The 25,117-nt window shown below is 37.2% G+C and overlaps 3 protein-coding genes across 3 annotated transcripts; 2 read left to right on the plus strand and 1 right to left on the minus strand.

Moving 5' to 3' along the window:
• Positions 1 to 8,591: 8,591 nt before the first annotated feature.
• Positions 8,592 to 11,534, plus strand: LOC126600832 (uncharacterized). Its single transcript, XM_050267500.1, has 4 exons — positions 8,592 to 8,864; positions 9,334 to 9,435; positions 9,597 to 9,757; positions 11,252 to 11,534. The coding sequence occupies exons 1-4, from the start codon at positions 8,768 to 8,770 to the stop codon at positions 11,357 to 11,359; spliced, it is 468 nt and encodes a 155-aa protein (XP_050123457.1). The 5' UTR covers positions 8,592 to 8,767; the 3' UTR covers positions 11,360 to 11,534.
• A 153-nt stretch (positions 11,535 to 11,687) lies between these two features.
• On the plus strand, positions 11,688 to 14,195 carry LOC126600829 (uncharacterized protein At5g39865-like). The gene has a single exon (XM_050267497.1). The coding sequence runs from the start codon at positions 13,123 to 13,125 to the stop codon at positions 13,993 to 13,995; it is 873 nt and encodes a 290-aa protein (XP_050123454.1). The 5' UTR covers positions 11,688 to 13,122; the 3' UTR covers positions 13,996 to 14,195.
• A 4,587-nt stretch (positions 14,196 to 18,782) lies between these two features.
• On the minus strand, positions 18,783 to 23,012 carry LOC126600827 (uncharacterized). The gene is made up of 4 exons (XM_050267495.1): positions 22,326 to 23,012; positions 21,539 to 21,682; positions 20,712 to 21,398; positions 18,783 to 20,217 (listed from the first exon to the last, which is right to left on the minus strand). Exons 1-4 carry the CDS (start codon positions 22,695 to 22,697, stop codon positions 19,108 to 19,110), a joined length of 2,313 nt encoding a protein of 770 aa, XP_050123452.1. The 5' UTR covers positions 22,698 to 23,012; the 3' UTR covers positions 18,783 to 19,107.
• Positions 23,013 to 25,117: the final 2,105 nt, after the last annotated feature.

Raw genomic sequence — 25,117 nt, forward strand, 5'->3', positions numbered from 1 at the left:
ATGAATCAAGGAAGGGTCATGATCGCGACCGTCATGGTTGTGGTTGAAGTTCTAACAATTCCAATCGTCATGGCCATTTGAATTCTCATCGGTCTCATCTTGACCCTTCATGTGATCATTGCCAATACTGCCAATAGTGTCATCTAAAAATTTCGGTTGCTTTGAGAAACAGGAGAGATTACCGGAAGTGTTTTTAAAATAGCTAAAATGGTTTCCAAAAAACCGATGCTGCTGCCCATAATGCTCATGACAACGTTGCCAAAAAAAAAAAAAAATTCAAGCTCCACTGATAAAGCATATTAAGGCAAGGAAGAACTTAGGATTTTATTGGCAGAATAGCTACTTGAAACTATCTGCAAATCAAATGGGGCAATGCCAATATATACATGCTCAAAAAATGCTTGGAGATAAATGTTGGCTATCCTGCATCGGTGAGGGAAAGAAGAAATAAAGAGTGTAATTATCTCACTCTAACTAATACTGAGGCTTTTGTGATAAAACTCAACACCTGACGGATTGGGTAGATGGTAATTACAATATGGTATCAAAGCCAGGGGCCAGGCCCGTGTTGCCACACGATTGGATGGGTCCTCTCTGGCTCTGCGCGATGGGGGAGTCTTGACTTGGCTCCACATACTGCCAAATGATTGGGGTGGGTCCCCTTTAGCCCTGCATGTTGGGTGAGTTCCAACTTAACTCCGAGTGCGGGGGCGTGTTGGCTATCCCACATCGGTGAGGGAAAGAAGAAAAAAGTTTAAATATCTCAATCTCATTCTACCTAACACCGAGGCTTTTTGTGGTAATGTCTCACACTTGTGCAGGTGGTAGTTAACAAGTTGAGGACAATATCGATGTTGTTGGAAGTGGGTCTTTGGCCCGTCTCTCTGATAACTCGACAATAAAAATAAACACCCTCAGAAGACTATGCAAGTCATTTACCAATGCAGGTTACCGTTATTAATAACTCAACTGCTGAAATTGAAGATGCAAAGACCTTACGGATGAGCCTTGGAGCAACTCTATTCATCAAAACCCGAACGAACAAATTCTTAGTCTAGTAATCCCTCATAAAGCACCCCCTCAAATTCCCTTCTCCTCATGGATATTTCCAACAACATTAAAACTTGAATCAAAAAAATTTCTCCGCTCTCGTTGACGGAAATTGGAAGACAAGAATTTTCTGTCCATCCTAAACACCAAACTCCAGAGCATGAATGAAACCAGACATTGATCTGCCATTCAACTCGTAGAAGTTTTCTTTATAGCATGCCTTTAGCTCCTCCGTAGTTCATCAAAGCTTCTCTGCAATGCCGATCTCCATATTTCTTTAAGCATCAGTAAGACAAGATAAAAAAGAGATCTTGAGAAAATACTATTCAGTAACAAGCGTCACTCTCTTTCCTAGTAACCCAAGTAATTACAAGCCAAATACATAGAGAGTCATTGTATTCGTCCGAAAATTTACTTGCTCACAAGAGTACTGGTCCCGACATTGTGCAGAAAACCAATGTCCACTTCATAATATCTGTGGTTAGATCCTTCCTCGGCAAGGTTTAACATGATACATGGGCATGAATCTGAAACACCTTTCTCCACCTCCCTCTGAATCAATAAATCAATAGATAATAAAGCACTACAAAATAGATACCTACCTTCCAATACCCTAAATAAATCCCAACTAACTGACTGCATATATATGTCAGCATACTAGTGAACTAAACACAAATAATTCTCAAAATCATCCAACTATAAATCGGCCTAAAAAAAAAAAAGGAAAATTATGCATTCTCCTTCGCATTGTTTATACTAGCTCGCTCATCTATCGAAACCTCCTCTAGTACCTCTTAGTCTCTCTCGTTAATTTTAACTAACGTCGTACTAGCATTTCCATCAATTTTTCATATGCAACCAGACCGATAGTTGATGGTATGTTGAGCACTTGTCAACCCTCCTCAAACCCGAAGGCAGAAGGTAAAAGGCATCTAAGCCTATATATATATATACACACACACACACACAATGTCCCATATAATTAGAATCCAAATCACAAATGTTGAGTAAAGAAAGTAGAACAAATTAAAGAGAATACTTGCCTCTGCTATAAACATGCCAATGGGCTCCATTTAGCTGCTGTCTTTTGAGGATTAACAACTGAATTCGTACCTTTGATCCACATGAAAGATCTCCTTTCCTTTTTGTGAACACATGTGCTTTGCATTTCAATCTCGCACATTGATAGTAACTTAGCATTTTCGTATCTGCCTGAGACTGTTAATGTTTGTGCCTAGTCGTTAAACAGAAACATTGCTTCCCATTTCGATATAATAATGTGGCATTTGTTCATATATGTTTCACCGGTTCAGTGATGCTTAGTGATTAGGACAAACTATCGAAAATGAATGCTGTTGTGAAAATAATATTTGGAACAATAAAAGGATAAATTATCCACGTTAATGAATTAGAGCTCGTTTGGAAGTGTTTTTATTGAATTTCAAGGTTTGTATATTGATCATAAACTTTTGCAAGGAGAGATCCAAGCTCTTTAAAGAGCCAAAGAAACTGACTACAAAACAGTGGGCTTCAGCCACTACACAATCCCATGATTTTTGCCCTAACAACCGGATAAAACAAGGACTAAACAAAAAACAATATACAAGTAAGGAAATCCTAGATTTTAGGGAAAGAAACATTGACAAATGAGAGGTATGGTTGAATAAGAAATGAGATGACAAGTTGGAAGGTTGTAGTCATCACTTTAACCCATAACTTAGCTATAGTGATAATTACAACCCATACTTGTGATTGTGATATATTCCAACACTCCCCCTCAAGCTTGGATCAAGGAGATTGATTGATCCAAGCTTGGACAAAAGGCCTTGAAACACAGCAGTTACCAATGGCTTGGTGAAGAGATCAGCAAACTGTCGAGAGCTTGGAGTGTAACGAGTTTGTATGATCTTTGATTAGACGTTTTCACATATGTAATGGCAATTAACCTCAATATGCTTGGTCCTTTCATGGAAAACAGGATTAGATGCTATATGCATGGCTGCTTGGTTATCACACATGAGAGTCATTGGTTGAGAACTAAGAAACCCTAAATCAGAAAGAAAGCCTTTGAGCCAGATTAATTCAGAAGCAGTAGTTGTTATAGCCCTATACTCAGCCTCAACACTAGATCGAGCAATCACACTTTGCTTCTTACTTTTCCAACTTACCAGATTACCGCCAACAAAAATACAAAAACCAGTAGTTGACTAGCGATCCAAGGAGTTGCCTGCCCAATCCACGTCAGTGTAACCAAGAATGTGAGTGTGACCATTGTTTTGCATCAAAATACCACGTCCCACAGAACCTTTCAAGTACCATAGTATACTCTTAACAACTTGCAAATGATCCATTGTTTGCAAATGCATAAATTGACTCACAAGGCTGACAGCAAAGGCAATGTCAGGCCTTGTTATTGTAAGATAAATAAGTCTCCCAACTAACATTTAGTAGTAACTGATATCAATTAGTGCTTCTCCATCCATGGTCATTTTGTGTTTATAGTCAAGAGGGGTAGAGACAGGCTTGCAATCCACCATATCTACTTCTTGAAGCAAATCGAGAATATACTTTCGTTGATTCAAAAACATTCCCTTCTTAGAAATTGCCATTTCAATGCCAAGGAAATATTTGAGTGTCCCAAGGTCTTTAATGGCAAACTTCTGCTTGAGAGTGTTCTTAAGTAACACAATTTCACTGGGATTATCACCAGTGACAATGAGATCATCCACATAAATAAAAACCACTAGGGTTCCACTAGAACCAATTCGAACAAAGAGAGATGAATCTGTGTTGCTTCTCTTGAAACCAACTTCTTCAAGAACTGAACTCAACTTTGAATACCAAGCATGAGGAGATTGTTTTAATCCATAAATGGATTTGTGTAGCTTACAAACCAAATCAGAGTCACTGGATTGAGGATGACCAGAAGGGAGTTTCATGTAAACTTGTTCTTCAAGTTCACCATTCAGAAATGCATTTTTTTTTACATCTATTTGATATAAAGGTCATGCATGGTTAATAGCAACAGATAACAATACTCGAATTTTGTTCATCTTAGCTACAGGAGCAAATGTCTCCTTGTAATCTACCCCATAAGTTTGAGTAAAACCACGAGCTACCAGTCTAGCCTTGTGTCTTTCCAAGGCGCCATCAGAGTGAAACTTGGTTTTATACACTCATCGACTTCCTACTGCCTTTTTTCCTGATGGTAGTTTGGTAACACTCCAAGTTTTATTGTCATCCAAAACTTTCAACTCTTCCTCCATAGCCTTCTTCCACTCATCTTGTTGAACTGCCTCCTGAAAGCTTCTTGGTTCAAAAGCATTGGATATGGAATTGAGAAAGGTTGCATGCTTAGGTGCCATTCTTTGGCATGAAAGGTATTTAGCAACTGGATACCTTGCATTGTAAGTCACATAATCCAACAGCCTTGAAGGAGGGTGACGATCATGAGAATGATTTATTCTTCCTTGAGGAAATACATGTGATTGTTCTAGATCTTCATGAGGTGAATGAGATGTAGGTGATTGAATTGATGACTCTAGCAATGTTTCCTCTTCATCACTTAGAGGATTCACATATTCTCTGTCAGTGGACACGGATATACTTCCAATCACTAGTTGTTGGACTTGGTAAAGGGAACTTTTCAAAAACATTCTCCCCTTGATTTAAATCCTCCACTGATTGTTTAAAGAAATGTGTAGTTTCATCAAACTTTACATCCCTTGAAACGATGATTTTCCTTGAAGAAGGATTGTAGCACTTGTAACTTTTTATTGTTGAACAATATCCCAATAAAACACATTTGCTAGCTCTTGGATCAAGCTTGTCACGATGTATTGAAGCAATATGAACATAACAAGTACAACCAAAAACTTTCAAATGAGACAAGTCAATTTTTCTTCCTTTCATTACTTCGTAGGGTGATTTTTGGTTCAGCACCCTACTAGCAGTATATTGATCAAATAGGTAGCAAAAAGCACACATTGGGACCAAAACTTCTTGGGAACATTCATATGCAACATTAAGGCTCTAGTCTTCTCAAGCAAATCCTTATTTTTCCTCTCGGCCACTCCATTTTGTTGAGGAGTGCCAACACAACTTGTTTGATGAAATATCCTATGGGAACTTAAGTATTGAGATATGTTATTTGACATGTACTCAGTGCCATTGTCAGACCTTAAAGTGTGAATATGACAACCATAATGAGTTGAACAAGTTTATGGAAATCTTTAAACACATTCATGACTTCACTCTTGCACTTTAAAAGGTATAACCAAGTAATTCTTGAATAATCATCAACAAATGTTACAAAGTACTTATAACCATCAAAAAAGTTAATTGTAGGTCCCCATATGTCTGAATGAACAAGTTCAAACAATTTACTAGCTCTAGACACTGAGGAATTGAAAGGTAACCTAGTAGATTTTGAGAAGTGACAAGTATCGCACTCCAAACTACTTTTACACATTGTGGGAAACGAAATGGACAAAACATGGTTTGAAGGATGAGCAAGTTGGTGATGCCAAATTAGTTATTCCTGAGAAGGGCTTGAGTTGACTTGAAGACTTTTAGGTTTTGGGGGATCCTTTGAAAGATAGTACAACCCATTTAGGAATAAACCCTTACCAATCTTCCTCTTGGTGACTATGTCCAGAAAGGTGACCTGATCAAGAGAAAAAATAGCATGACAATTTAGTTGTCTTGTGATTTTTCCTACTGACAAAAGTTGAAATGGAAATGAAGGAAGATACAAGGCTGTTGACTCTATTTGATCAGAGATCAACTTAATTTTCCCTTTTTCCAACAACTGAAATACCCTTACCATTTGCTACTAACACTTGTGAAGAGTTTCTCATTTTTTCGAAGTCATGTAAATGTGAAGATTTGTTTGTCATATGGTATGTGGTTTCTGAGTCTATTATCCAATAATCATGCACAAGACTAATAATGATGCACAAGACTAACATTTAAAGCAGTGGAGAAAGCTTTCAATATACCTGGAATCTGGTTACTTGAGCCTCTATGATCAGAATCAGCAAGAAACCCAGCAAATTTGCTCAGCAATGCAGTAGGGTTTTCAATTCCAGTCCTAGTTGTGTTTTCTAGATCTCCACTTCTTTATTTTCCTTGTAAATAAACAACAAAATCGTTGATCAAGCTTATTGGATTTGAAGTGAAGTCAAGCAAACTCTCACTTGAGGAAGAAAGAGTAGCTAAAGCTACATGATTAGCCTTGTACAAAGGTGGTTGTGAGTTTTTCTGGAACCCCTTGTTCTTCTGGAAGTTTGGCTTGAGCTCTGAATAGAGAATCCAATATTTGTCAATGGTATGTCCACCATAGTTGCAATGTTTACACTTCAGGTCAAACCTTTTACCTTTGTCTCTTTTATCATCCGAGAACTTGTGGTTAGAAACATATGCCCTAGATTCAGGCAAGCTGTTTTTTGGTTTCAAGGCTCATCACTTTCCTCTGAGTTTCTTCACGTTGAATAATGGCACATATACTTGAGAAAGAAGGAAACTCATTATTCATCAGAATATGACTACGTAAATCTTTATAGTTTGAGCTAAGACTCGCCAAGAGTTGAAAAATCTTATATTCTTCAACTTTCTTCAAAAGCACAGAAGCATATGTGGTGTGAGGCCTATACACATCAAGCTCATTCCACATACTCTTGATATCACCCAAGTGTTGAACAAAAGACTTACTCTCTTGTTGCAAACCTGCAAGATCCCTTTTTAGTTGAAAAATCCGGGCAACATTGTTTTAATTTCCATACATTTCACAGACATTCTTCCAAAGATGAAAAAAAGACTATGAGTAGCTGAAGATCTCAGCTAGCTTCCTCTCCATGGAGTTGAGAAGACAAAACATGACCAGTTGATCCTTGCATAGCCATGTCTCATATAGAGGTGATGAGATTTCAAGTGCCTGAATGATTCCATTCACGTAACCAAGCTTTGATCTTCCACCGAGAGCAAGTGAAACTGCTCATGACCATGGAAGATAGTTGAACTCATTCAGCAAAACTGAACTGAGTCTTTGATTTGGATTAACTTCTACTTCAGTAAAATTTGAAGTGGGTGAAACACTAGAGCTTGCAACATCAAGACTGAGAGGGTTGTCCTTAGCCATTTGAAACAGATGGAAGAACAAAGAGATTGAAGAAGATATGCAAAGACAGACCACTATGGTCACTGCTTTGATACCATATTGAATTTCAAGGTTTGTATGTTGATCATAAACTTTTACAAGGAGAGATCCAAGCTCATTAAAGAGCCAAAGAAACTAACTACAAAACAGTGGGCTTCAGCCACTACACAATCCCATTATTTCTGCCCTAACAACCAGACAAAACAAGGACTAAACAAAAAACAATATACAAGTACGGAAATCCCAGATTTTAGGGAAAGAAACATTGACAAATGAGAAGTATGGTTGAATAAGAAATGAGATGACAAGTTGGAAGGTTGTAGTCATCACTTTAACTCATAACTTAGCTATAGTGACAATTACAACCCATACTTGTGATTGTGATCTATTCCAATAGTTTTTAAAACGATTGAAAGTGTTTTTGGTGAAAATATTTTTGAAACCAATTTTTAGTAAAAATTCAAGTAGATCCTAGAAAAGCACGTGAAATGCTTCATATAAGAAATACATATCTGGTGCTTCTTCTAAAAAGCACTTAAAGTGCTTTTGAAACCCAAAATCAATTTCACCAAAAAGTTTTTTTTTTTGGTTGAAAAAACGGGCTAAAAGCAAGGCCACAAAAAAACATACTCAATAATAAGTCTAGATCGGAATATCTCAAGTCGATCCTCACGGATGAAACTAACTGAACAAGAAGGAGGAGTATCAAAATAAAAATTACCTAAATCTAAATTAAGACTATAGATCGCTAAACTGTCTACCACGAAGTTCTTTTTCCGGTAGACATGTCGAAGTTCGCATTGCCAAGATCTTGAAAGCAATTCTCGGCAGGCCAAAACAAGGGGACCTAAGGGATGATTATTATTAACAGCTTGCAACACCAAATGCGTTTATAGTTATTGTAAAAGTACATCTAAATGAGACATTAAAATAAAATTGATTAGGACAACTTGAAAATCTTTAATAAAACATCTTCATACAAATTTGAAAAATCAATATTATTAAAAAAAAACTAATGAAAATGACTTGAAAACTTTGAGTTTTAACTATAAGAACAAAATAAAAGGTAAAGTGAATAATACCATAATTGATTTTTTAGTGTAAAAATGTAATTTTCAATTAAAGTAAATAATACCGGAAACTTTTCGTTAAAGTCATCTATTATTAAAATATTTATTTACACCTTGTTTTGTCAAGTATTTACACCTACTTTTAGAGTTAGTAAAGAAAATAGCTGTTTCAAACTAAATAAAAAAGAAAAGAAATAAAAATATTGAGTACGAGCCAGCGAAGAAAACCGTAAATAAGAAGTCTCTATTAATTGGTTTCAGCTACCGTTCCTGTTTGTCTTTCTCCAACCAAAAAGTCGTCGCTCCTTCAGACTACTTCTTCCTCTTCTCTTCTTAGCTATACTATTCCTATACATACCTTCCTTCCTTCCTTCATCCAAATTCCTCTTTCTCTCTCTCCGCTGTCTTCTACTTTTATAAACTCTAATTTCTCACAGAATTTATAGATAATATTGTTAAATCGAATCGGAGCAACGCAATCTGTGAAGATATGGCTTTTCAGTTGAAGTTCATGGTGCCCCTCATCCTCCTAGTTTCTCTCTCTCTGGTTGCGCCTCTCATCCAAGCCAAGGACGTCAACTACTGCGGTGGGTTTCTTTCTCTAACCCTTCTCTCTTTCCTTTGATTTATGAAAGCATCATACTTTCCTTTCGGAACAAGTTTTCTATTCTCTGTTTGTTTCCTGAGAAAATCGGAAGTTTTCCACTTTTTACAGTAATTTAACTGATTGTTTCGTTGTTTGTAGTCAAATATGATTTGGGTTCTTCTGTTTTTGATGGAATCACAACAAGAAGGAATCTTTAATATGTATATGCATCTAAACTCTCGAGCTGAATGGACAAAGTTGGTTAACATCTTTGATATGTATTTGCAATATTTGATTATTTAAACAAACAAATAAAATTTGGGTTTTGTTTCTCTTTCGATAATTTTGGTATCGGATGCATGGTTCAATGGAATGGTGTTTCGGTGTCGAATTTTATTATGGTTTGTTTATTTCTTGTTATACTGGTGTTGGTTAAATGAAACTTAAGCGGATTTTTGGAATATGTTCAGATAAGACGGCTGACTATGATGTCAAGGTTTCCGCGGTTGACATTACTCCTTACCCCGTGGCGAGAGGCAAGCCTGCCAGCTTCAGCATTTCTGCAACTACAGGTCCTAGTTCTATCTAACACTTAAAACTTTCTGAGTGACTTTTTGTTTACATGTCATTGTTATTAGATAAACACAAAAACGACTCTGGATGATCGAACATCGTCTGAAGACTTTTTGGGAGTTTAGTTTTGACTAGAGTAAACTTGTATATGTCGTAACAGGTACATCAATCTCTGGAGGAAATTTGGTGATTGAGGTTTCGTACTTTGGTTGGCACATCCACAGTGAGACTCATGACCTTTGCGCAGAAACATCTTGCCCTGTTTCAACTGGCGATTTCGTGATTGCCCACTCGCAAGATTTACCCGGATATACTCCACCTGTAAGTCCTCATTTCAAGTTTCTCAGTGTTACTTGTGAGTTGTCTCTACAAACTTGTATAAGCCTACGAGTGTAATTGATAGTTTCCATCTATGCCTATACAAGGTTTAAGGTGATCCCGTCCGAAATGCAATGAAGTAATTTATTTTACTGTTAGGTTGTCTTGTCACATTAGAAGGGGAATGAAGACAGTCGAATGCCTTATTATCACGTTTGATAACCATGTTGCACAGTTTATCGCTCTATTGAATGCATGTTTGGAAAGTGTTGCTTGTTTGCCAATATTCCTCATCGCGCTTATTCTGTGTAGTGCAAAAAGGACATAAAGCCAATCAAGGTTTTTGTGGTTTTCCTAATAGAAGCCAATCAAGGCTTCTAGCAGTACATTATCCTTTTCACTCTTTCTTTGCATGTGCAACATTGCACCTTCTTCTTTGTACTAAGCTAAAAAATTTGTTGGTATATTCTCAAACAAACAAAATTTTCTTGCACCGCCATATAATCTTTATTGGATTGACACTATTTTGGTTACACCGGGGGCTTGATTGGCTCTTTGACCAACTCTGATATGACTCTTAAAGTACTTATTTGAACCTGGGAGGCCTAAGTGATAGTATGCCAAAGTGCCTAGTCTTAGGGATTCAATGGCGATTTTTTTTGTAACCAAGTTGTTGATACTACGTCAAGAATATTTAAACATATTGAGTTCTTTTTTGTTCTTCTACCCCTCAATTTTGCGTTATATGTCTCTTTTCTGGATAGTTATGTAATCCTTTAAAACAAACTCTTACTCTATGTTTGTGCGAGGGACTTCCAAGTCCCAAGGGAATTAGGCCAAGTGCGGAAGAAATAAACTATGGAGGAATAGAAATGCACTTCATGAGCATTGCAGAGGCATGTATGAGGGGTTTGTAAATGGTGGCTCCTCCCAGGTGGTGATTTCCAAATCCCTCTCATATGCCTTTGTAATGATAAGAAGTGCATTTCAAATGCCATCTATCTAACATATTTTAGTTCATTCCTTAAGTTGTCTATGAAGTATGTCATTTCTGAAGGGCATATTCAATTCAGTTTCCACTTACTTATTATCATAACTTACTACAGCTCTGTTTATAGAATTTTGTATATGAAAGTAGAGATTTGACTTTAATTGAGTCTCAATCTCCATATATTAGACATTCCTGTGATGCAAAATTACTGTCATCATCCATGTTTTTTAGAGTCAATATATTCTTTAGTTGCATTTACAATGTTAATTGCAGAGAACAAGTAGCAAATAGCTCATGGGATAATGATTTGATTATCTGTGTATGTAATATACGTCACTCTGCTTCGTAAATCAAATTGCTAATGCATTGTGTTTGATTTGTTTCCTCTTGGATTCTCTAATTGCTTTTTTAATCACCCTGTCCCCGTCATCATTGCCACTTTCATCATCTCTTTGTTTATATTTGTCTGCAATGTCCTGTGTTTTGACCAAGTTTGTAAAATGCAGGGTTCGTACTCTCTTAAAATGAGGCTGTATGATGGAAGCAAACATGAGCTGACATGCATTGCCTTCGATTTTGACATCGGATTTGTATCATCTGTGGCTGATAGTTAAGCGCGTCAAATGTTGGTCATTTGATATAACTATCTAGAACGTTATACTGCATGTAAGAAGAATTCTCTCGTTCCATACTAATAACTTCGCTGGTATGTTGTGATGTGTAAATTATTATCATTCCATCTACTTCTTGTTGAGACAATTGAAAGTTAATGGAACAGGAATTAAAATACGAGATCTTGTTATAGCATGCATGGTTAAGTATGATCATAGGATGATAAGCTCTGTCTAATTATTTTGGTTCTTTTGGCTCACCGTTATATTAGCCAAACCACTGAATAGCTTCACTGGCGTCGCACAAGTTCATGTGCAACTCCAGAGTGCCTTGCTTCATTCAGAAACCTGTCCTTCAAATTCAAACACCATACAGAAATTGGTGGATGGCTACGAATGAATGTTCGTATGGTAAGGATATGTGGAACTTGTTCTTGGTTTTGTGGTAAATTTCTTCCCAATGTTCCAGGAGGTCTCAAATTCGGATTCATCAATTTCGTATTGATGTCCTAAAGAGAACTAGGTTGCGTTCAGCCGTCCGTCACGGTGGCCCATCGTTGCCAAACTTAGGTATGTCGGGTTTACACCACTGTCTTCTCTTTGATGTTTCACGTGAGGAGAGAGATGAGATAATAACGTTTATACGAAATCATTCGAACTCGTGGGCATAATCTGACTTGCAAACATTTAGTTTACTAATTAGCACAATTAGTGGAGGGTTTTGAGCTGAACATGATGGGTATCATCGTGGTCGGGTGTTATTGCGTGTACAAAAAGTTTTGAGTTTCACTTTAGCTGTTACCTCGAAGGGTTCCTCCTAACTGATAAAAAGAGGAAAAGGAGAGCTTTGATTTTGCTCGCTTGAGATCCAATCATGGCCTAAGTGGCACACCATGTCTCCCCGGAATTATTTCTTGTCCTGTGTCACACGACCAATTAATTTACTCTCGTGATTACTCGCGATTATTTGTTTTAGTGACATCCGTTCTCTATTTAGTTAGAGGAAATCTTGAATTCAATCTCATACACGAAAGATGTGGGTTAAAACCAAAATAAAAAGGTTGCTCAGGGTATGTTTATTTTAGACAAGTTATGAAAGAGAATTTTGTGGGATTTATGTATGGTTATATAGGTACAAGATAAACCCTCATCGGTCATCTTGAGTTGTTTAAGCATGACAAACCTAATTTCAACATAGGATCCACTTTTTTTTATTTTTTTATTTCTTGAGTTAGTAAACCCAAGATATGTTAGGAAATGAATATCCGACATATCCGTTCCTCCTAAATAAATTAGAACGAAGAGTGACCTACATAAAAGATGAGGACAACACCAAGGTGGCATTGTCCATAACCCATCACCTCTTGCCATGTGGAAAGTTAAAATTCATAACATGGTACTATTGACCCGAAAAACTATGTCCTTTCATCAATGAGTATTTGAGTCCTTTACTCTTCAAATTAGGTGGTGGAATTAATCACAATTACACCACTTAATAAATCATGAATTATATTTGGTGAAGGGTCAATTAGCACTAATAGAGGGAGGGAGAGGGGATGCCCCAGCCTCCCACCGAAAACTCTAGAAAGCATCCCAACACTTTTTAACTTTTTGAATTGTCACTTTGGAGCAACTGGAAACCAAAAGGAAAAATGTCATCAACTATGGACATTCAATCTCCTGACCAGTCCTTTTCACCCCGAAACACTCTTCCTTTTATCCTCTCCCACCCACTCTTTGTGATCATCTCAATGTGATCATATCACATGCCATTCCATGAACCAAAACAAAAGTCAGAGATGAAGGGAATGAGAGGAAAGTTTCTCAAGAAACTGAAGTCCATCCCAACAATTGGCACTTTGAAACATGGCCTGCTCTTTCAGCTCAACCCGGCGGAAAAGTTCTCCAATCCGAACCATCAAACACCGTCTCTGCTCGTTCTTAGACACGAAGATGGCCAGAGGAAGAACAATCTCTCAGCGGAGCTTGTAGTTAAGGAATACAAAGATGAAGATATGGGATTGGGTTTTAATGTTGTCTATAAGGAGAATGTTACACCACCCTCAATGGAAACCAAAGAAACAGGTGTGGAGGATGACATTTTTCATGATGCAGAGGATGATGATGAGGATGTTGAACTTCCGTCTTTGTTAGATTTCGAAGAGAAGTGTCCGCCAGGAGGAGGCGATTCTGTCATTCTATATTCAACAAGCATGACAGGCGTTCGGAAAACATTCGAGGACTGCAAGGCAATCCGTTTTTTGCTGGAAAGTTTCAAAGTATCAGTGTATGAAAGGGACGTTTCGATGCACATGGAATTCAGGCAAGAGTTGTGGACGTTATTTGGCGGTAGAGTGATCCCTCCGAGTCTTTTCATCAAGGGAAGGCACATTGGTGGAGCTGAAGAAGTTATAAGACTTCATGAGCAAGGCAAGCTGAAGAAGCTCTTAGAAGGAATCCCAATCAACCTGTCTAGCTCCCCATGCACCGGCTGTGCCAACGTGCGCTTCATTGTGTGCGTCAATTGCAATGGCAGTCGCAAAGTTTTCACTGATGGTGATCATGAACACGACGAGTTGTGCGTTAGATGTCCGGAGTGCAACGAAAATGGTTTGACTAAGTGCTCCATCTGCTGCTGAAAACTAAACTAGTGTTTCCTGTTTTCTTGTTATAACTTTTCTGAGTTGTAAGACGCTTAGTGTTTGTGATGCCTTAGCTTGTCCGAAGTACGAAGAACTAACAATTTGATGCTGTAGAATTTCAGTTGTAGGGATCTGATATGTATAGTAGATTGTAATATTTATAATGTTCTTTTCGTAAGGAAGTTTTCATTTCCATTCGTTTTGGTTTCAAAGCCAAAACAACTGCAAAACAGCATTTTTTAAGAGAAAGAAGATACATTAGAACGAGTACAACCGGAGCCAAGTTTGTCAAATAAAAAATCAGGGTACGCTGCTGGCGGTGGCGACCTATCACCAAATATGAGTATTCTCGGCCTAAATTAGCAACAGCATAAAAAGATCGTACCCAGTGCACAAGACTCCCGCTTTATGCAAGGTCTGGAAGAGGTGAATGTCGGCTAGCCTTACCCCCATTTATGGAGAGGCTGCTCCCAATAAATTAGCAACAGCATCTGCAAGAAAATTTGCCTCTCTAAAAATATAGCTTCAAGAAATATGGATAAAAGAGGTAAAAATATAGCTTCAAGAAATATGGATAAAAGAGGAAGCGATCCACCGAATGTCTTCAATAATATCCTTCAGACGCCAAGGAACACCGCATCTGTGTTAGATAAAACATCATGCTTGAACTAGATTTAGACTCATTTAGTTTGGATTATGTCATAATAGTATAGGGTTTAGGAATTGATTATGCTGAATTGTGGTGAGGTTGCAAGTAGATATGAAAGTTGTAATTGTGGTCGGATACAAATTCTCCAATGATGGGCTATGGAAGAACATGCACATGGCTCTTCCTAAACTTTGGATAAAAAGTCATTGATTGGTATTAAAAAGTTTATGTTTATATACTAAATGTATGCTGTGGGGCTCATAATAATGAACATTCAGGCCAGCAACTTTATATTAAAGGGATAAAGCATATAATATTTTTTTTTATAAACATAATGAATATTTACTCTAAGAGTTAAAAATTTGGACTAAGTCATAATAATTTAGTGTCAAACTCGTCATTCAGAGGAGTTAAACCTGAAATCTTTCACTTATAAGGGAAGAAGAATGTAGTAGCGGCTTTAAGTTTCATAACTTTTAGTCTCAATTCTTTTGTATTTTGATGGGCAAGAGGAGAGAAAAGATACCAATCAAATTAAGAGCATCTCCAATGGCGAGATGTAAATTTAAGATGCAAAAATTATATTTACTTTCCATTCTACATTTTTGGAAGTAGATGGGAGATCTGCTCCAATGAGAGAGGTGTAAATTTGAGATTCTATTTAATTTTCTCTCTTTGATTGGCATGACCCACTACCAAAAGATGTAAAAAAAATATGTATATATATTTAAGTTTTAATTTACATTATTTGGCGAAGATGTAGATTTTACATTTTTCATTGGAAATGCCCTAACATATTTTGCACCCCTACAAGAAGGCCAAGTCCATTTGGTTCGTGGTATGGAACATTCATCCCCAAGGGGAGGAGGGTCTCATCACATTTTTAACAATGTGCCTACACATTGACATTGGGTATGGTTTAAAGCAGATCGGGACACTTGTCGTTCATACTGCTTTTGTTAAAACTTGGCTAAGTTTGGCTAGCCCGATACCTTTCGACCATGTTTTGGCATGACGAGCTTCATTGAATTTTAGCCTAATTATCGGATGAAGATGATTTTTGTACAAATCAATACATATTTTGGCCCTTTAGCCCTTTAGCCCTTTAGGCTTGAGCCCTCCTCAATGAAAATAGTCTAAACACACTCCTATTTCCTTACGAATAAAGTTAATTTGTAGCATAATACATACAATTAATTCTTTTAAAAAACATATTGGCTTCTAGAATGCATAGATATCTTTTTTATATACCGCATTTAATAATATCAAATTGCGCAAAGTAGCTAAATGCGAAATTAAATTATGTTACTAATTAGAAAAAAACCGTAATATATTTTTAAACTTTTATGCATAACCACTATTCCTATATATACTTTCATAGTGTGGTTTAAAGCAATAGAACTTGCTTAGAAACAGAGAGAAGCTTGCCTGGATAGTGAATGATAAAGTTCGAAAATCTACCTTCCAAAAGCGAAAGGAAGACTTGTTAAAGAAAATGAATGAGCTCACAATCTTGTTTGCTATTCACGAGCAAACTGTGTGGCCATCACGCCAAGTTGTGTAAAAACTGGTCTACCAAATGATGAAGCCCACTTTGAAGCCCATAGATCGGTCCCAATTGAGAAAATATTAAAAGCTTTGTATTAAAAGTTTATGTCTTTTTTCGTTTTGCAGTGGCGGAAATGCTTGTGCACTTTGGTGCGAGTTCGATTTCTATTAATTTTCCTCTTATATAACATTAACAATTTAACCCACTATTACTATCAGTTGTCAAAAGAAAAAACTTAGTAAGTGAAAAATCCTCCCTTTTTTTTTTCATAGACTGTGTTGATGCACAAAACCAGAGGTCTTGGAACAACGTAAATCCGACCATGAATCTGCAAGTAATATAAATAACACAAGATGTATCGTGGTTCACCCCAAGGTTTGGGTTACATCCACACTGATTGTGTATTTATTTGAGAGAGAGAGAGCTCTGTGAATGAGAGCTTGAAGAGGGAGTGATGAGCCTTAGGCATTGGCCTCAGAAATGGCCCTCCCCTAATTGTGAGGGTGAGGGGTCCTTTTATAGAATAAGGACTCCTCACTTATTACATATTTACCATTTCCTTTACCACATAATTACATTTAAGTCCCTCGAGTATTTATACGAGGTCTAAATACGAGACCCTAAATATGGTATAAACAGACTGAAATATAAAAATATGGCTCAACCATATCCTTTATGTTGATGGCCCTTCTAACATTTTGTCAACTGTTCCATTCAAGCTATTGTATTTGTGTTGTAAATACAATTACTTCAACGGATGTGCTATCCACATACCCCATTTTACTTCTCACACACCCTTGATAATTTTTATCCGTTGATCTTCTTCAATTCATCTAATCCAACGGCCAAAAATTAAAAAAATGTATGAGAAGTAAAATGAAGTTTGTAGATATCACATCCCTTACTTCAACAAGGCCTTTGTCTTGGCCTTTCTGTTTGTTTACTTCTTCAAGCCGGAAGTTGACCATCACATGGTAATTATCAAAAGAAACAAATCGAAATTTGACTTGAAAATGCAAAGGAACTGGCCAAAAAAATACTGTAGCTTAATATAAGTAGTCACATATTATAATAAGAATGACGAGATATTTGTACTTTAGAATATAGTATCAACAAACGTCTATTTAGATTATGCTACATACATTGCCTAAAAGATATCAGAAATAAGTTGATTTTGACTTATCTAAGTTAGTTAGAGCAGTGTGCTTCCTCTTTCTGCATCAAAAATTAAATCCATCTCCGTCGTAATTTAAACAAATGTACTATAAAATCTCGCTTATATTAAAAAAAAAATTGAAATAGAATAGTGAAGTAGTTTGTGGTAGTCATTTTTGTAGATTAGGCCAAATAAGGATTATAAATGTGAAATTTAATGGTTATAGAAAATCATTGAACATTTTGTTTATGTTATGTGTTATCACACTGTCAATTTGAATCACGCATTCATACTTGAAAAAAAATCCAACGGATTATATTTTTATCAAATAAAACCACATTCATTTCACTTAATTCAATCACAAACTCACTCCTCATCTGATAACATCACAAACGAACTCACAAGTTCGAATTCACTCTCCCATTAGATTAGATGACGTTTTCAGCCAAGCTTTGAGTGACATGTACGTGGGGCAAGTTGAACCAAACAACATGGAACAATGACAGAAACTTGTACCAACAATCCATAGTTTTTCAAAGTGCACTACAGAGGGCCAAAATAATAAACACCCCACACGCCTTTGATTGGATGATGCCATATGCAAAAACCTAACCCTAACCCTAACAAATATGTCATATTATTTTAGGTATAGTAGCGCCCTAGTGGTGGAAACCAATTTCAGACCACAACTTTTCCTCCAAGATAGCGTGCATGTTTTTTGAAAGCATCTTTTTCATGTCCTCCAACACCAAAACTTGAAAGCTTCATCATCCATCTTTTATATATATATATATATTCTTTTTTTTCTTTTTCTTTTTTTGGGGGGGGGGGGGGGGAGATTTCCCATGCATCTTTACAGCTAATGAGATGCATCAAATTTGGGAATGGAATATCTGGTTTTACCACAAACATAGAGAATGGAATATCTAGGCATCAATAAAATATGGAGAAAATTGCACTACAGCCAGTGTTGTTTATTAGGATTTTCACTTTCATTCATGTTTTTTTTTTTTTTTGGTTACATTTGAGTCGGTGTAAGTTCGTTGTATTTTCAATTTAGATCAAGGCTTTCTAGTAACCAAGACCACTTCTGGCTACATTTGACATAACAACTTATGAGCAGTCCCAAACAAACCATGTTTCATCTTTCCATTCATATTTGTGCACATCTTTTAATTTCAAAAACCAAAATTGGAGAAATTTTGCCTTATTTGATAGGATAGACCAAAGGAGCCAACAGAACGAAACTATAAGGACGAAACTGAAAATCGAAGTAAACTACAGGGACTATTAATGCAATTCAATCCTGGAAGAAAACTCTCAGAAATCACATGGGAAATTGAAATCACAAAGAAAGCAGCTGCAGAACAAAATAGTTGGATTTTCACTACATCAAACTGCAGAAGTCAAAAGCCAATGCAAAAAGGAAATATGAAATGTGCCAAAAGATTTCGATATCGGTAAGAAGCCAGAGCTGAGTCAACTGAAAGTGAAATTACAATTTACAGGGTCATGTTACAGAATTACTCACTTCCCAGTGAGATTTAAAACAGTGGAAACTTACACTTCCATTTTCCAGCCTAACTTAGAAGAGACACACAGCTTTTACCTCTCCCACGACCCTCAAAACGCTTAAGCGGTTTCCTATCGGTTAATCCAGTTCCCATTAAGAACACTCAGTTGAAAGAAAAAAAGATAATACTACAAGCGAAAATACAGTTAGGGTAATCACACTTCCTACCATTTACGTTTCTCCTATGCCGCAACCTCTGTTGTTGAAAGTTGGGGACTTTGTGAAGCGTCTGCGGCCATTTCTGCTGCTGGAGTAGCCGGCAGCAGTTTTAGTAACTGGGTGTAGTGGAACTCAATCTGTAACCGGTGATGGAGAGGTGTGGACGACATTAGTCCTTTCTTGAGATCCGCCTGCAACTCCCTTATTGGAATCGCAGCCAAAAAGCTCTTTATATACTCTTTGCAGGACTCCTTCCCTTGACACACCACCTCCTCTTCCTCCTTCAGTTCCTCTGGCTTGGTTATCTCTGCCTCTGCTGTAGATTCATCCTCCTTTGCACTGACCTGCTGGTTCCTGGATTCTCCTGCTTCTGCTGCCACAATTTGCTGATCACTGGTTTTCGGTTTATCATCAGATGATTGTGCAATATTTTTCATTTTGTAAATTGTCGTGTTGCTGTCGAATTTTAAGATGTAGGCCTGGTTGCAGCCTTCATAGAGCCTCTCCCCTAATGTGTCGATGATGTAGTAAGCTTCAGCTTCAACCTTGAGAATGAAGAAATGGTCATTCCAGCTGACGATATAAATTTGAGGTTCGCCATTGCTAGCACATTCTGATCCAGCACGGCTAATCTCATCCCAAATGTTATCAAAGGACATTGCACCATGTAAAAAGTCAAATTGTCCCTCGTCCACAACCTCAGGATGGAAAAACCCAATGAACGATTTCCCCGGAACTACAGAAAGAGGACGTATTTTCGCTTGCAGGACCGTCTCAAGATCAAAGTGCTTGTCGGGGAATCGCTCCCTGTAGGTCTCATTTTCGCAGAGATTCCTCCACTCTAATGAGCCTTCCCGAATCAAACTATCAAACTGAGACTTTATGGGCATGAGCTCTTGGTTATTCTGAAACCAATCAGCAATCACTGCAACCAGAGCTGTACAAGCACTCTCACCCGCTGCTCGCTCACTACGCTGATCAATAGAAGCAGAAAAGATCTGGGTGTGAAGATTCATGTGTCCATCGCGGTTTGTCACTTCCTTGTGCTCCCAACTGCCGATGGCAAAATTATCATCCCCAAATTCAGACACTGACGACCGATTAGCAGATGAATCCTCCTCCGTCTTATTCCACTGCCAAATTGTATTGACTATAATCAGAACTTAAGCAACTAACTTTTATTTTTAAGAGATTCTGAGAGGAAATTAACTATTAGATGCTGAAAATGATAAACACGTCTAATACTTTAGCTATGGTCAGACACTTTTGATTGGATGTTGGTTTTTGTCTAGGTTCAACTACCTTAATTCGTTGTAAATTTCAGGACAAGTTGAGAGATTTGCACAAGAATTTTCACACAGAAAACCATTAAGAGAGATGTTTCCGAGGAATTTAGAATTCAAATTACAACTAAACCTGAGTCAATCAACAAACTTAGAAATCAATCTTCAACTAATTAGCCATGTGGTGAGTAATTGACAGTACAACCTATCTAATCTTTCAAAATACCATATGAGATTTTTAGCTTTCAGTTTTTTATCCTCTACTGAAGAACAAAATGAGTATACCACAACACCAAGATCTTATTAAACCATGATAACGAGAAGATATAGAAGTGGATACTTACGCCGAGAGATAGAGATTCATCAGAGCTAAGCTGCCGACGATCAAAGTCAATGTCATCACCACCTTCTTCACCATAGGCCTTCTTTAACAAAGGTTCTCCTTTGGCCTTGGGAGATCGAATGAAGCTCAACTTTCTCTTCCTCCAAGATAGTAAGCCTCGTTTTGAACTTGCAGGCGGCTCAAACACTGGTGCAGTGGGCTCCTCAGTTTGTGAGCATTCCACATCTGATTTGCGATTGCTGTAGTAAACCCAGTCCTCACCTTCACTATTGATTCTCATATTGGAGTAAATTGATCCCCCAGCATAATTTGCATGAGCCAGCGTGCCATAACTGAATGACTTCCTAACGCTGGAATCCTCTTTGACCTCTTCTGATTCACCTTCCTCGAATTCATCAAGCGAATCAGAGTCAAAAGGATAATTATAATCACCATCGTCACTCCTAGCAGAGCACTTGCCCTCACTACCGCCATCCTCCTCATGGCAGGGCTTTTTTGCTTTTCTGGCAGATACATACTCTGTGAAAATCTTTACTTTTCTAAGACCAGCTTTCAGAGCAGAAAGTTCGTCTTTTTCTAGAGATACAGCTTCTGCTGACTGGGGAGGTGATTGAACAGGCAAAATTGATCTCTGCACTGGCTCTGTAATTTCTTGAGTAGTTCTCAGTTCCAATAAGCTGAGTGATATCTGAAAGTTTAGCATAACTTGATATCAGCAATTGTAGAACTTCAAAGAGTTAGGCAGCAGCAGAACCAAACTAATTCTACCAAGAAAGGACAACACACGTGGAAGAAGAAAGAATTAGAAACTAATGGGGAGAAACATACACAAAGTTCAGCAGCAGAACCAGATGAGGCGAGGGGGATATGTAACTCAATCTCCTTCTGTTCAGCTTCCGAAACAAATTCAGCAAGGTTCACTGATGCCGTTCCAACAGCAGGAGCCTTACTTTTGGCACCTTGATTCAAACCCTGTATTATAATTGCACCTTAGTTCTCTACAAAATAGTAATCAAAGTTTACAAAAAATCACATCTGCTTTGGGCACCAAATCACGGAAAACCCATAACAAAATAACCAATTCTTAGTACAGAGGTGTTGAATTCAAACCATTCATGCAACCAAGTGAAAAACAGATTACAATTTGCAGCGATTTAAACCAACGAATCCGCAATTGAAGCGACTATTCATACACTTGTAAAACTTATGGGATGAAAAAAACCCTTTGAGGATCAGGATCTCATTTCCAAATAACCCTTCCCCAACTCAATCAGTAAACTCTCAGTCGAGTGAAAGATCCTCCGGTCAATGCCCCTCCGAAAAAGTCCCATAGCCGAAAATTGACCAAATTAATTTCCAACCCTTCGATTATACACAAAGATTTATTTTTTTTCAACCATGAACAAAAATTAAAAACAAATCATCCGTCCAAATCAAATGCAAGCAACTGTAATTACAAAAAAAAAAAAAACTATCTCAACTTAAATTCACAAAACCATGTCTCTAATTTCAAGCTAATTTCACAATAAATTCTCTAAAATCACAAATTTAATTCATAATTTCAAATTAAAGAAAAAATATTTGAGAAAGATCGAAGCGAAAAATCGAAACTTACATTAAAGACAGTGAATACGATCTCCCAAGGGTGAAATACATTGTCCTTGTAAGCCGAGAGAGAGCAAACGCTGTGAAACTCCTCGTCCCAGGAAACGACGCCGTCTTCAGACGAAGCCTCGACCTCTCTGGTAAAGTTCCTCTTGACGACGGCGCGCCGGAGAGAGCTCAAAGCCCCAACCTTGACCTTGGATCCCTTCCACCTAATCTCCGCCGACCACTTGTCCTCTTTTTCTTGGTCCTGTGGACCGGCCCCGCCTGCACCCTCCCTCACCAGATCCCAGCCCTCCAGCCTCCGCACCACCAGCCTCACCTCGTACTTCTTCGTCGTCAGAGGCGGCCACGGTCGCCACCTCATCATCTTCACCACCATTCTTTTGAATCAGTCCCTACCCACCGACCCACCAAGCCGGAAAAGAAAATTTGAGGAGAGCAACCCTTAATCTGAATTATAAAAAATACAAAATAAAAATCTCTGGGGGCTGTTTGGTTCCCGGGAAAATAAATGTTTCAGATGGGTTCTTGGGTTTGCAGTGAAGGATTTTCCGAGAAACTGTGGGAGGAAGAACACAAGAGAGAGAGAGAGGAATATGCCGTTAATTTTGGTATGGAAATTTTAGAGAGAGAAAGTATAGCGAAGAGGGTTGAATGAGGAAAATGTTGTGCCTGTATTGCCAGTGTAGGAGAAAAGGTTGAGTTTGGTTGGGTCCTTTTTTTGTTTACTTGGGTTAAATATTTCACCTACGGTTAATAGTCGCACTCTACCCTAGAGTTTATACTCTCTACGCAGTACCGATAACCGGTAATTCCTATACCCTATAACGAACCTAATAACGTTGATTTTTTTTTGTAGTTATTCACACACTAACTTTTACTTCTGATAAACCTCTCTCAATTTTTAGGATCCTATGAACAAAGACATGGTGTCTTTAGATCCCATTGAATTTCATTCGGAGGAAGAACCTTATAAAGATCGTATTGATTCTTATCAAAAAAATATTCTCGATTTTCAGATCGAATAAATTAAAGAAGATCAATTGTCAAAATTAATAAGGATGTGTAGAAGGTGAAAAAAAAATATGTGGATAACACTATTTTTTTTTCTACCATGCTCTTGCATGACCTCAAGTCCCTAGTGTGATTATCATCTCTTCCCCACAATTGTTTGTAAAAAAAATATAAAAAAAAATAAACATTATCAATAAAGTGTGTTAAACTAGAATAAAAAAAACGACGGAATATCGTTATCAACTGATTTAATTCACGTATACAACCTAAAGCCGTGTTAAGGACAAGGCGTGTTGACTTTGGCTGTAACGCACACCATACTTTCTTCGAAGTCTACTGTCTGTCTGCGGTTGTTATGTCACCTGGGGTTGTTAAGGTGGAAAAACGTTGTGCAGCATGCTCTCTCTTATGTTGACTGGGCAATGCATCACGTTTTTCTTAGTTGTTTTTCTTTGTTAAAGATCTCCATGCTGAAAATAAATCAAGCTCGTTCACATTTGTTCAGATGAGTATGATTTTCATATATACAATAATACAAATAAGGCTTAGGTGTTTTATTTATTTGTAAAACGTCTAGAGATTCATTGTGGCTAGCCAACTGCCTAGCATTTGGGCGAGTCTAAAATCATCTCTAACATTTGAATTAAAATCTAAAATTCTTAACCGAGAAATAGTTTTTCTGTTCTAACCTTCTAATTAAATTTTTAGCCCTAGATTATTAAATAATGAATTTAGGATAATTTTTTTTAAGTAACTTTTAAAAAAAATTATGTAGACGGTTCTAATTTAATTTTATCGACATTTTAATCTATAAATATTTAGATTCCAATAAATATTGAAAAATCACTAAACCATCACCATGAAACACGTACAACATTATGAAAGAATATGAAACACATGGAAGAAAAAAAAATTAATTATTTTAGCCGTTCGATTTAAATTTGGACTGTTAGATCTTTTATTTTTAATGTTAGATTTGATTATATTAGATCTTACCCATTAAATTCTATGAATTTATAAATATATAACTAAAAAAATACACATATATGGTGGGGCAACCCACTAACCCAAGAGGAATCATGAGTTAAATTTGTCTCAAAAATGAGTTTGGGTTAAAACTCATATTTTGCCCAAGGGTTAGAGCAAGTTTGGGTAGATGTAGAACCTAAAATTTGAACTTTGCTGCAAGGGTTAGATTATGTCTAAGCAACCCTATGCAGAGCTTTTAAAATGCTGTATACAAATAAGACATTTCAAGTTCGATTTTTATAACACTATTATTAATAGTTGGCGATTTATCATATAAGAATCTAAGTCATGAAGTTAATATAGTGATCCAATTTAAGAATTAGTATCACTCTCATAGAATTCAAACTCTCCGACTTACTGGAAGAGTAACTCGATTTTCTAGCTCACAAACAGAGGAAGGCCTGAGGAAAAAAATATGTCCAAAATATGTTAAATGTATAACAAACGGCAAAATGCTACACAACCCTCAGCTTTCCCTATCAACTTTTCTTTGATCGACAGTAAAATTATCACATTTGGGTGAACACTATATCGTATGCAATGGGGATTAGAATTCTCTCCCACTCTCTTTCCATCCTCTTTCATTTTTTTCTCTCACATTCTCTATTTTGTCTTTCTCTTTCTATAAAAAAAATTAATATAAGATATTAATGTAGTTTAACCGTGACCTTTCAAATAGGAGGGGAGGAAATGGGATAAAAAAAAAAGAGAGGAGAATCCTTCTCCATGCAATAGTGTCACATTAAGTTGGGGAAT

The sequence above is a fragment of the Malus sylvestris genome, chromosome 14 (genome assembly GCF_916048215.2).
Source record: "Malus sylvestris chromosome 14, drMalSylv7.2, whole genome shotgun sequence".
Lineage (NCBI taxonomy): Eukaryota > Viridiplantae > Streptophyta > Magnoliopsida > Rosales > Rosaceae > Malus > Malus sylvestris.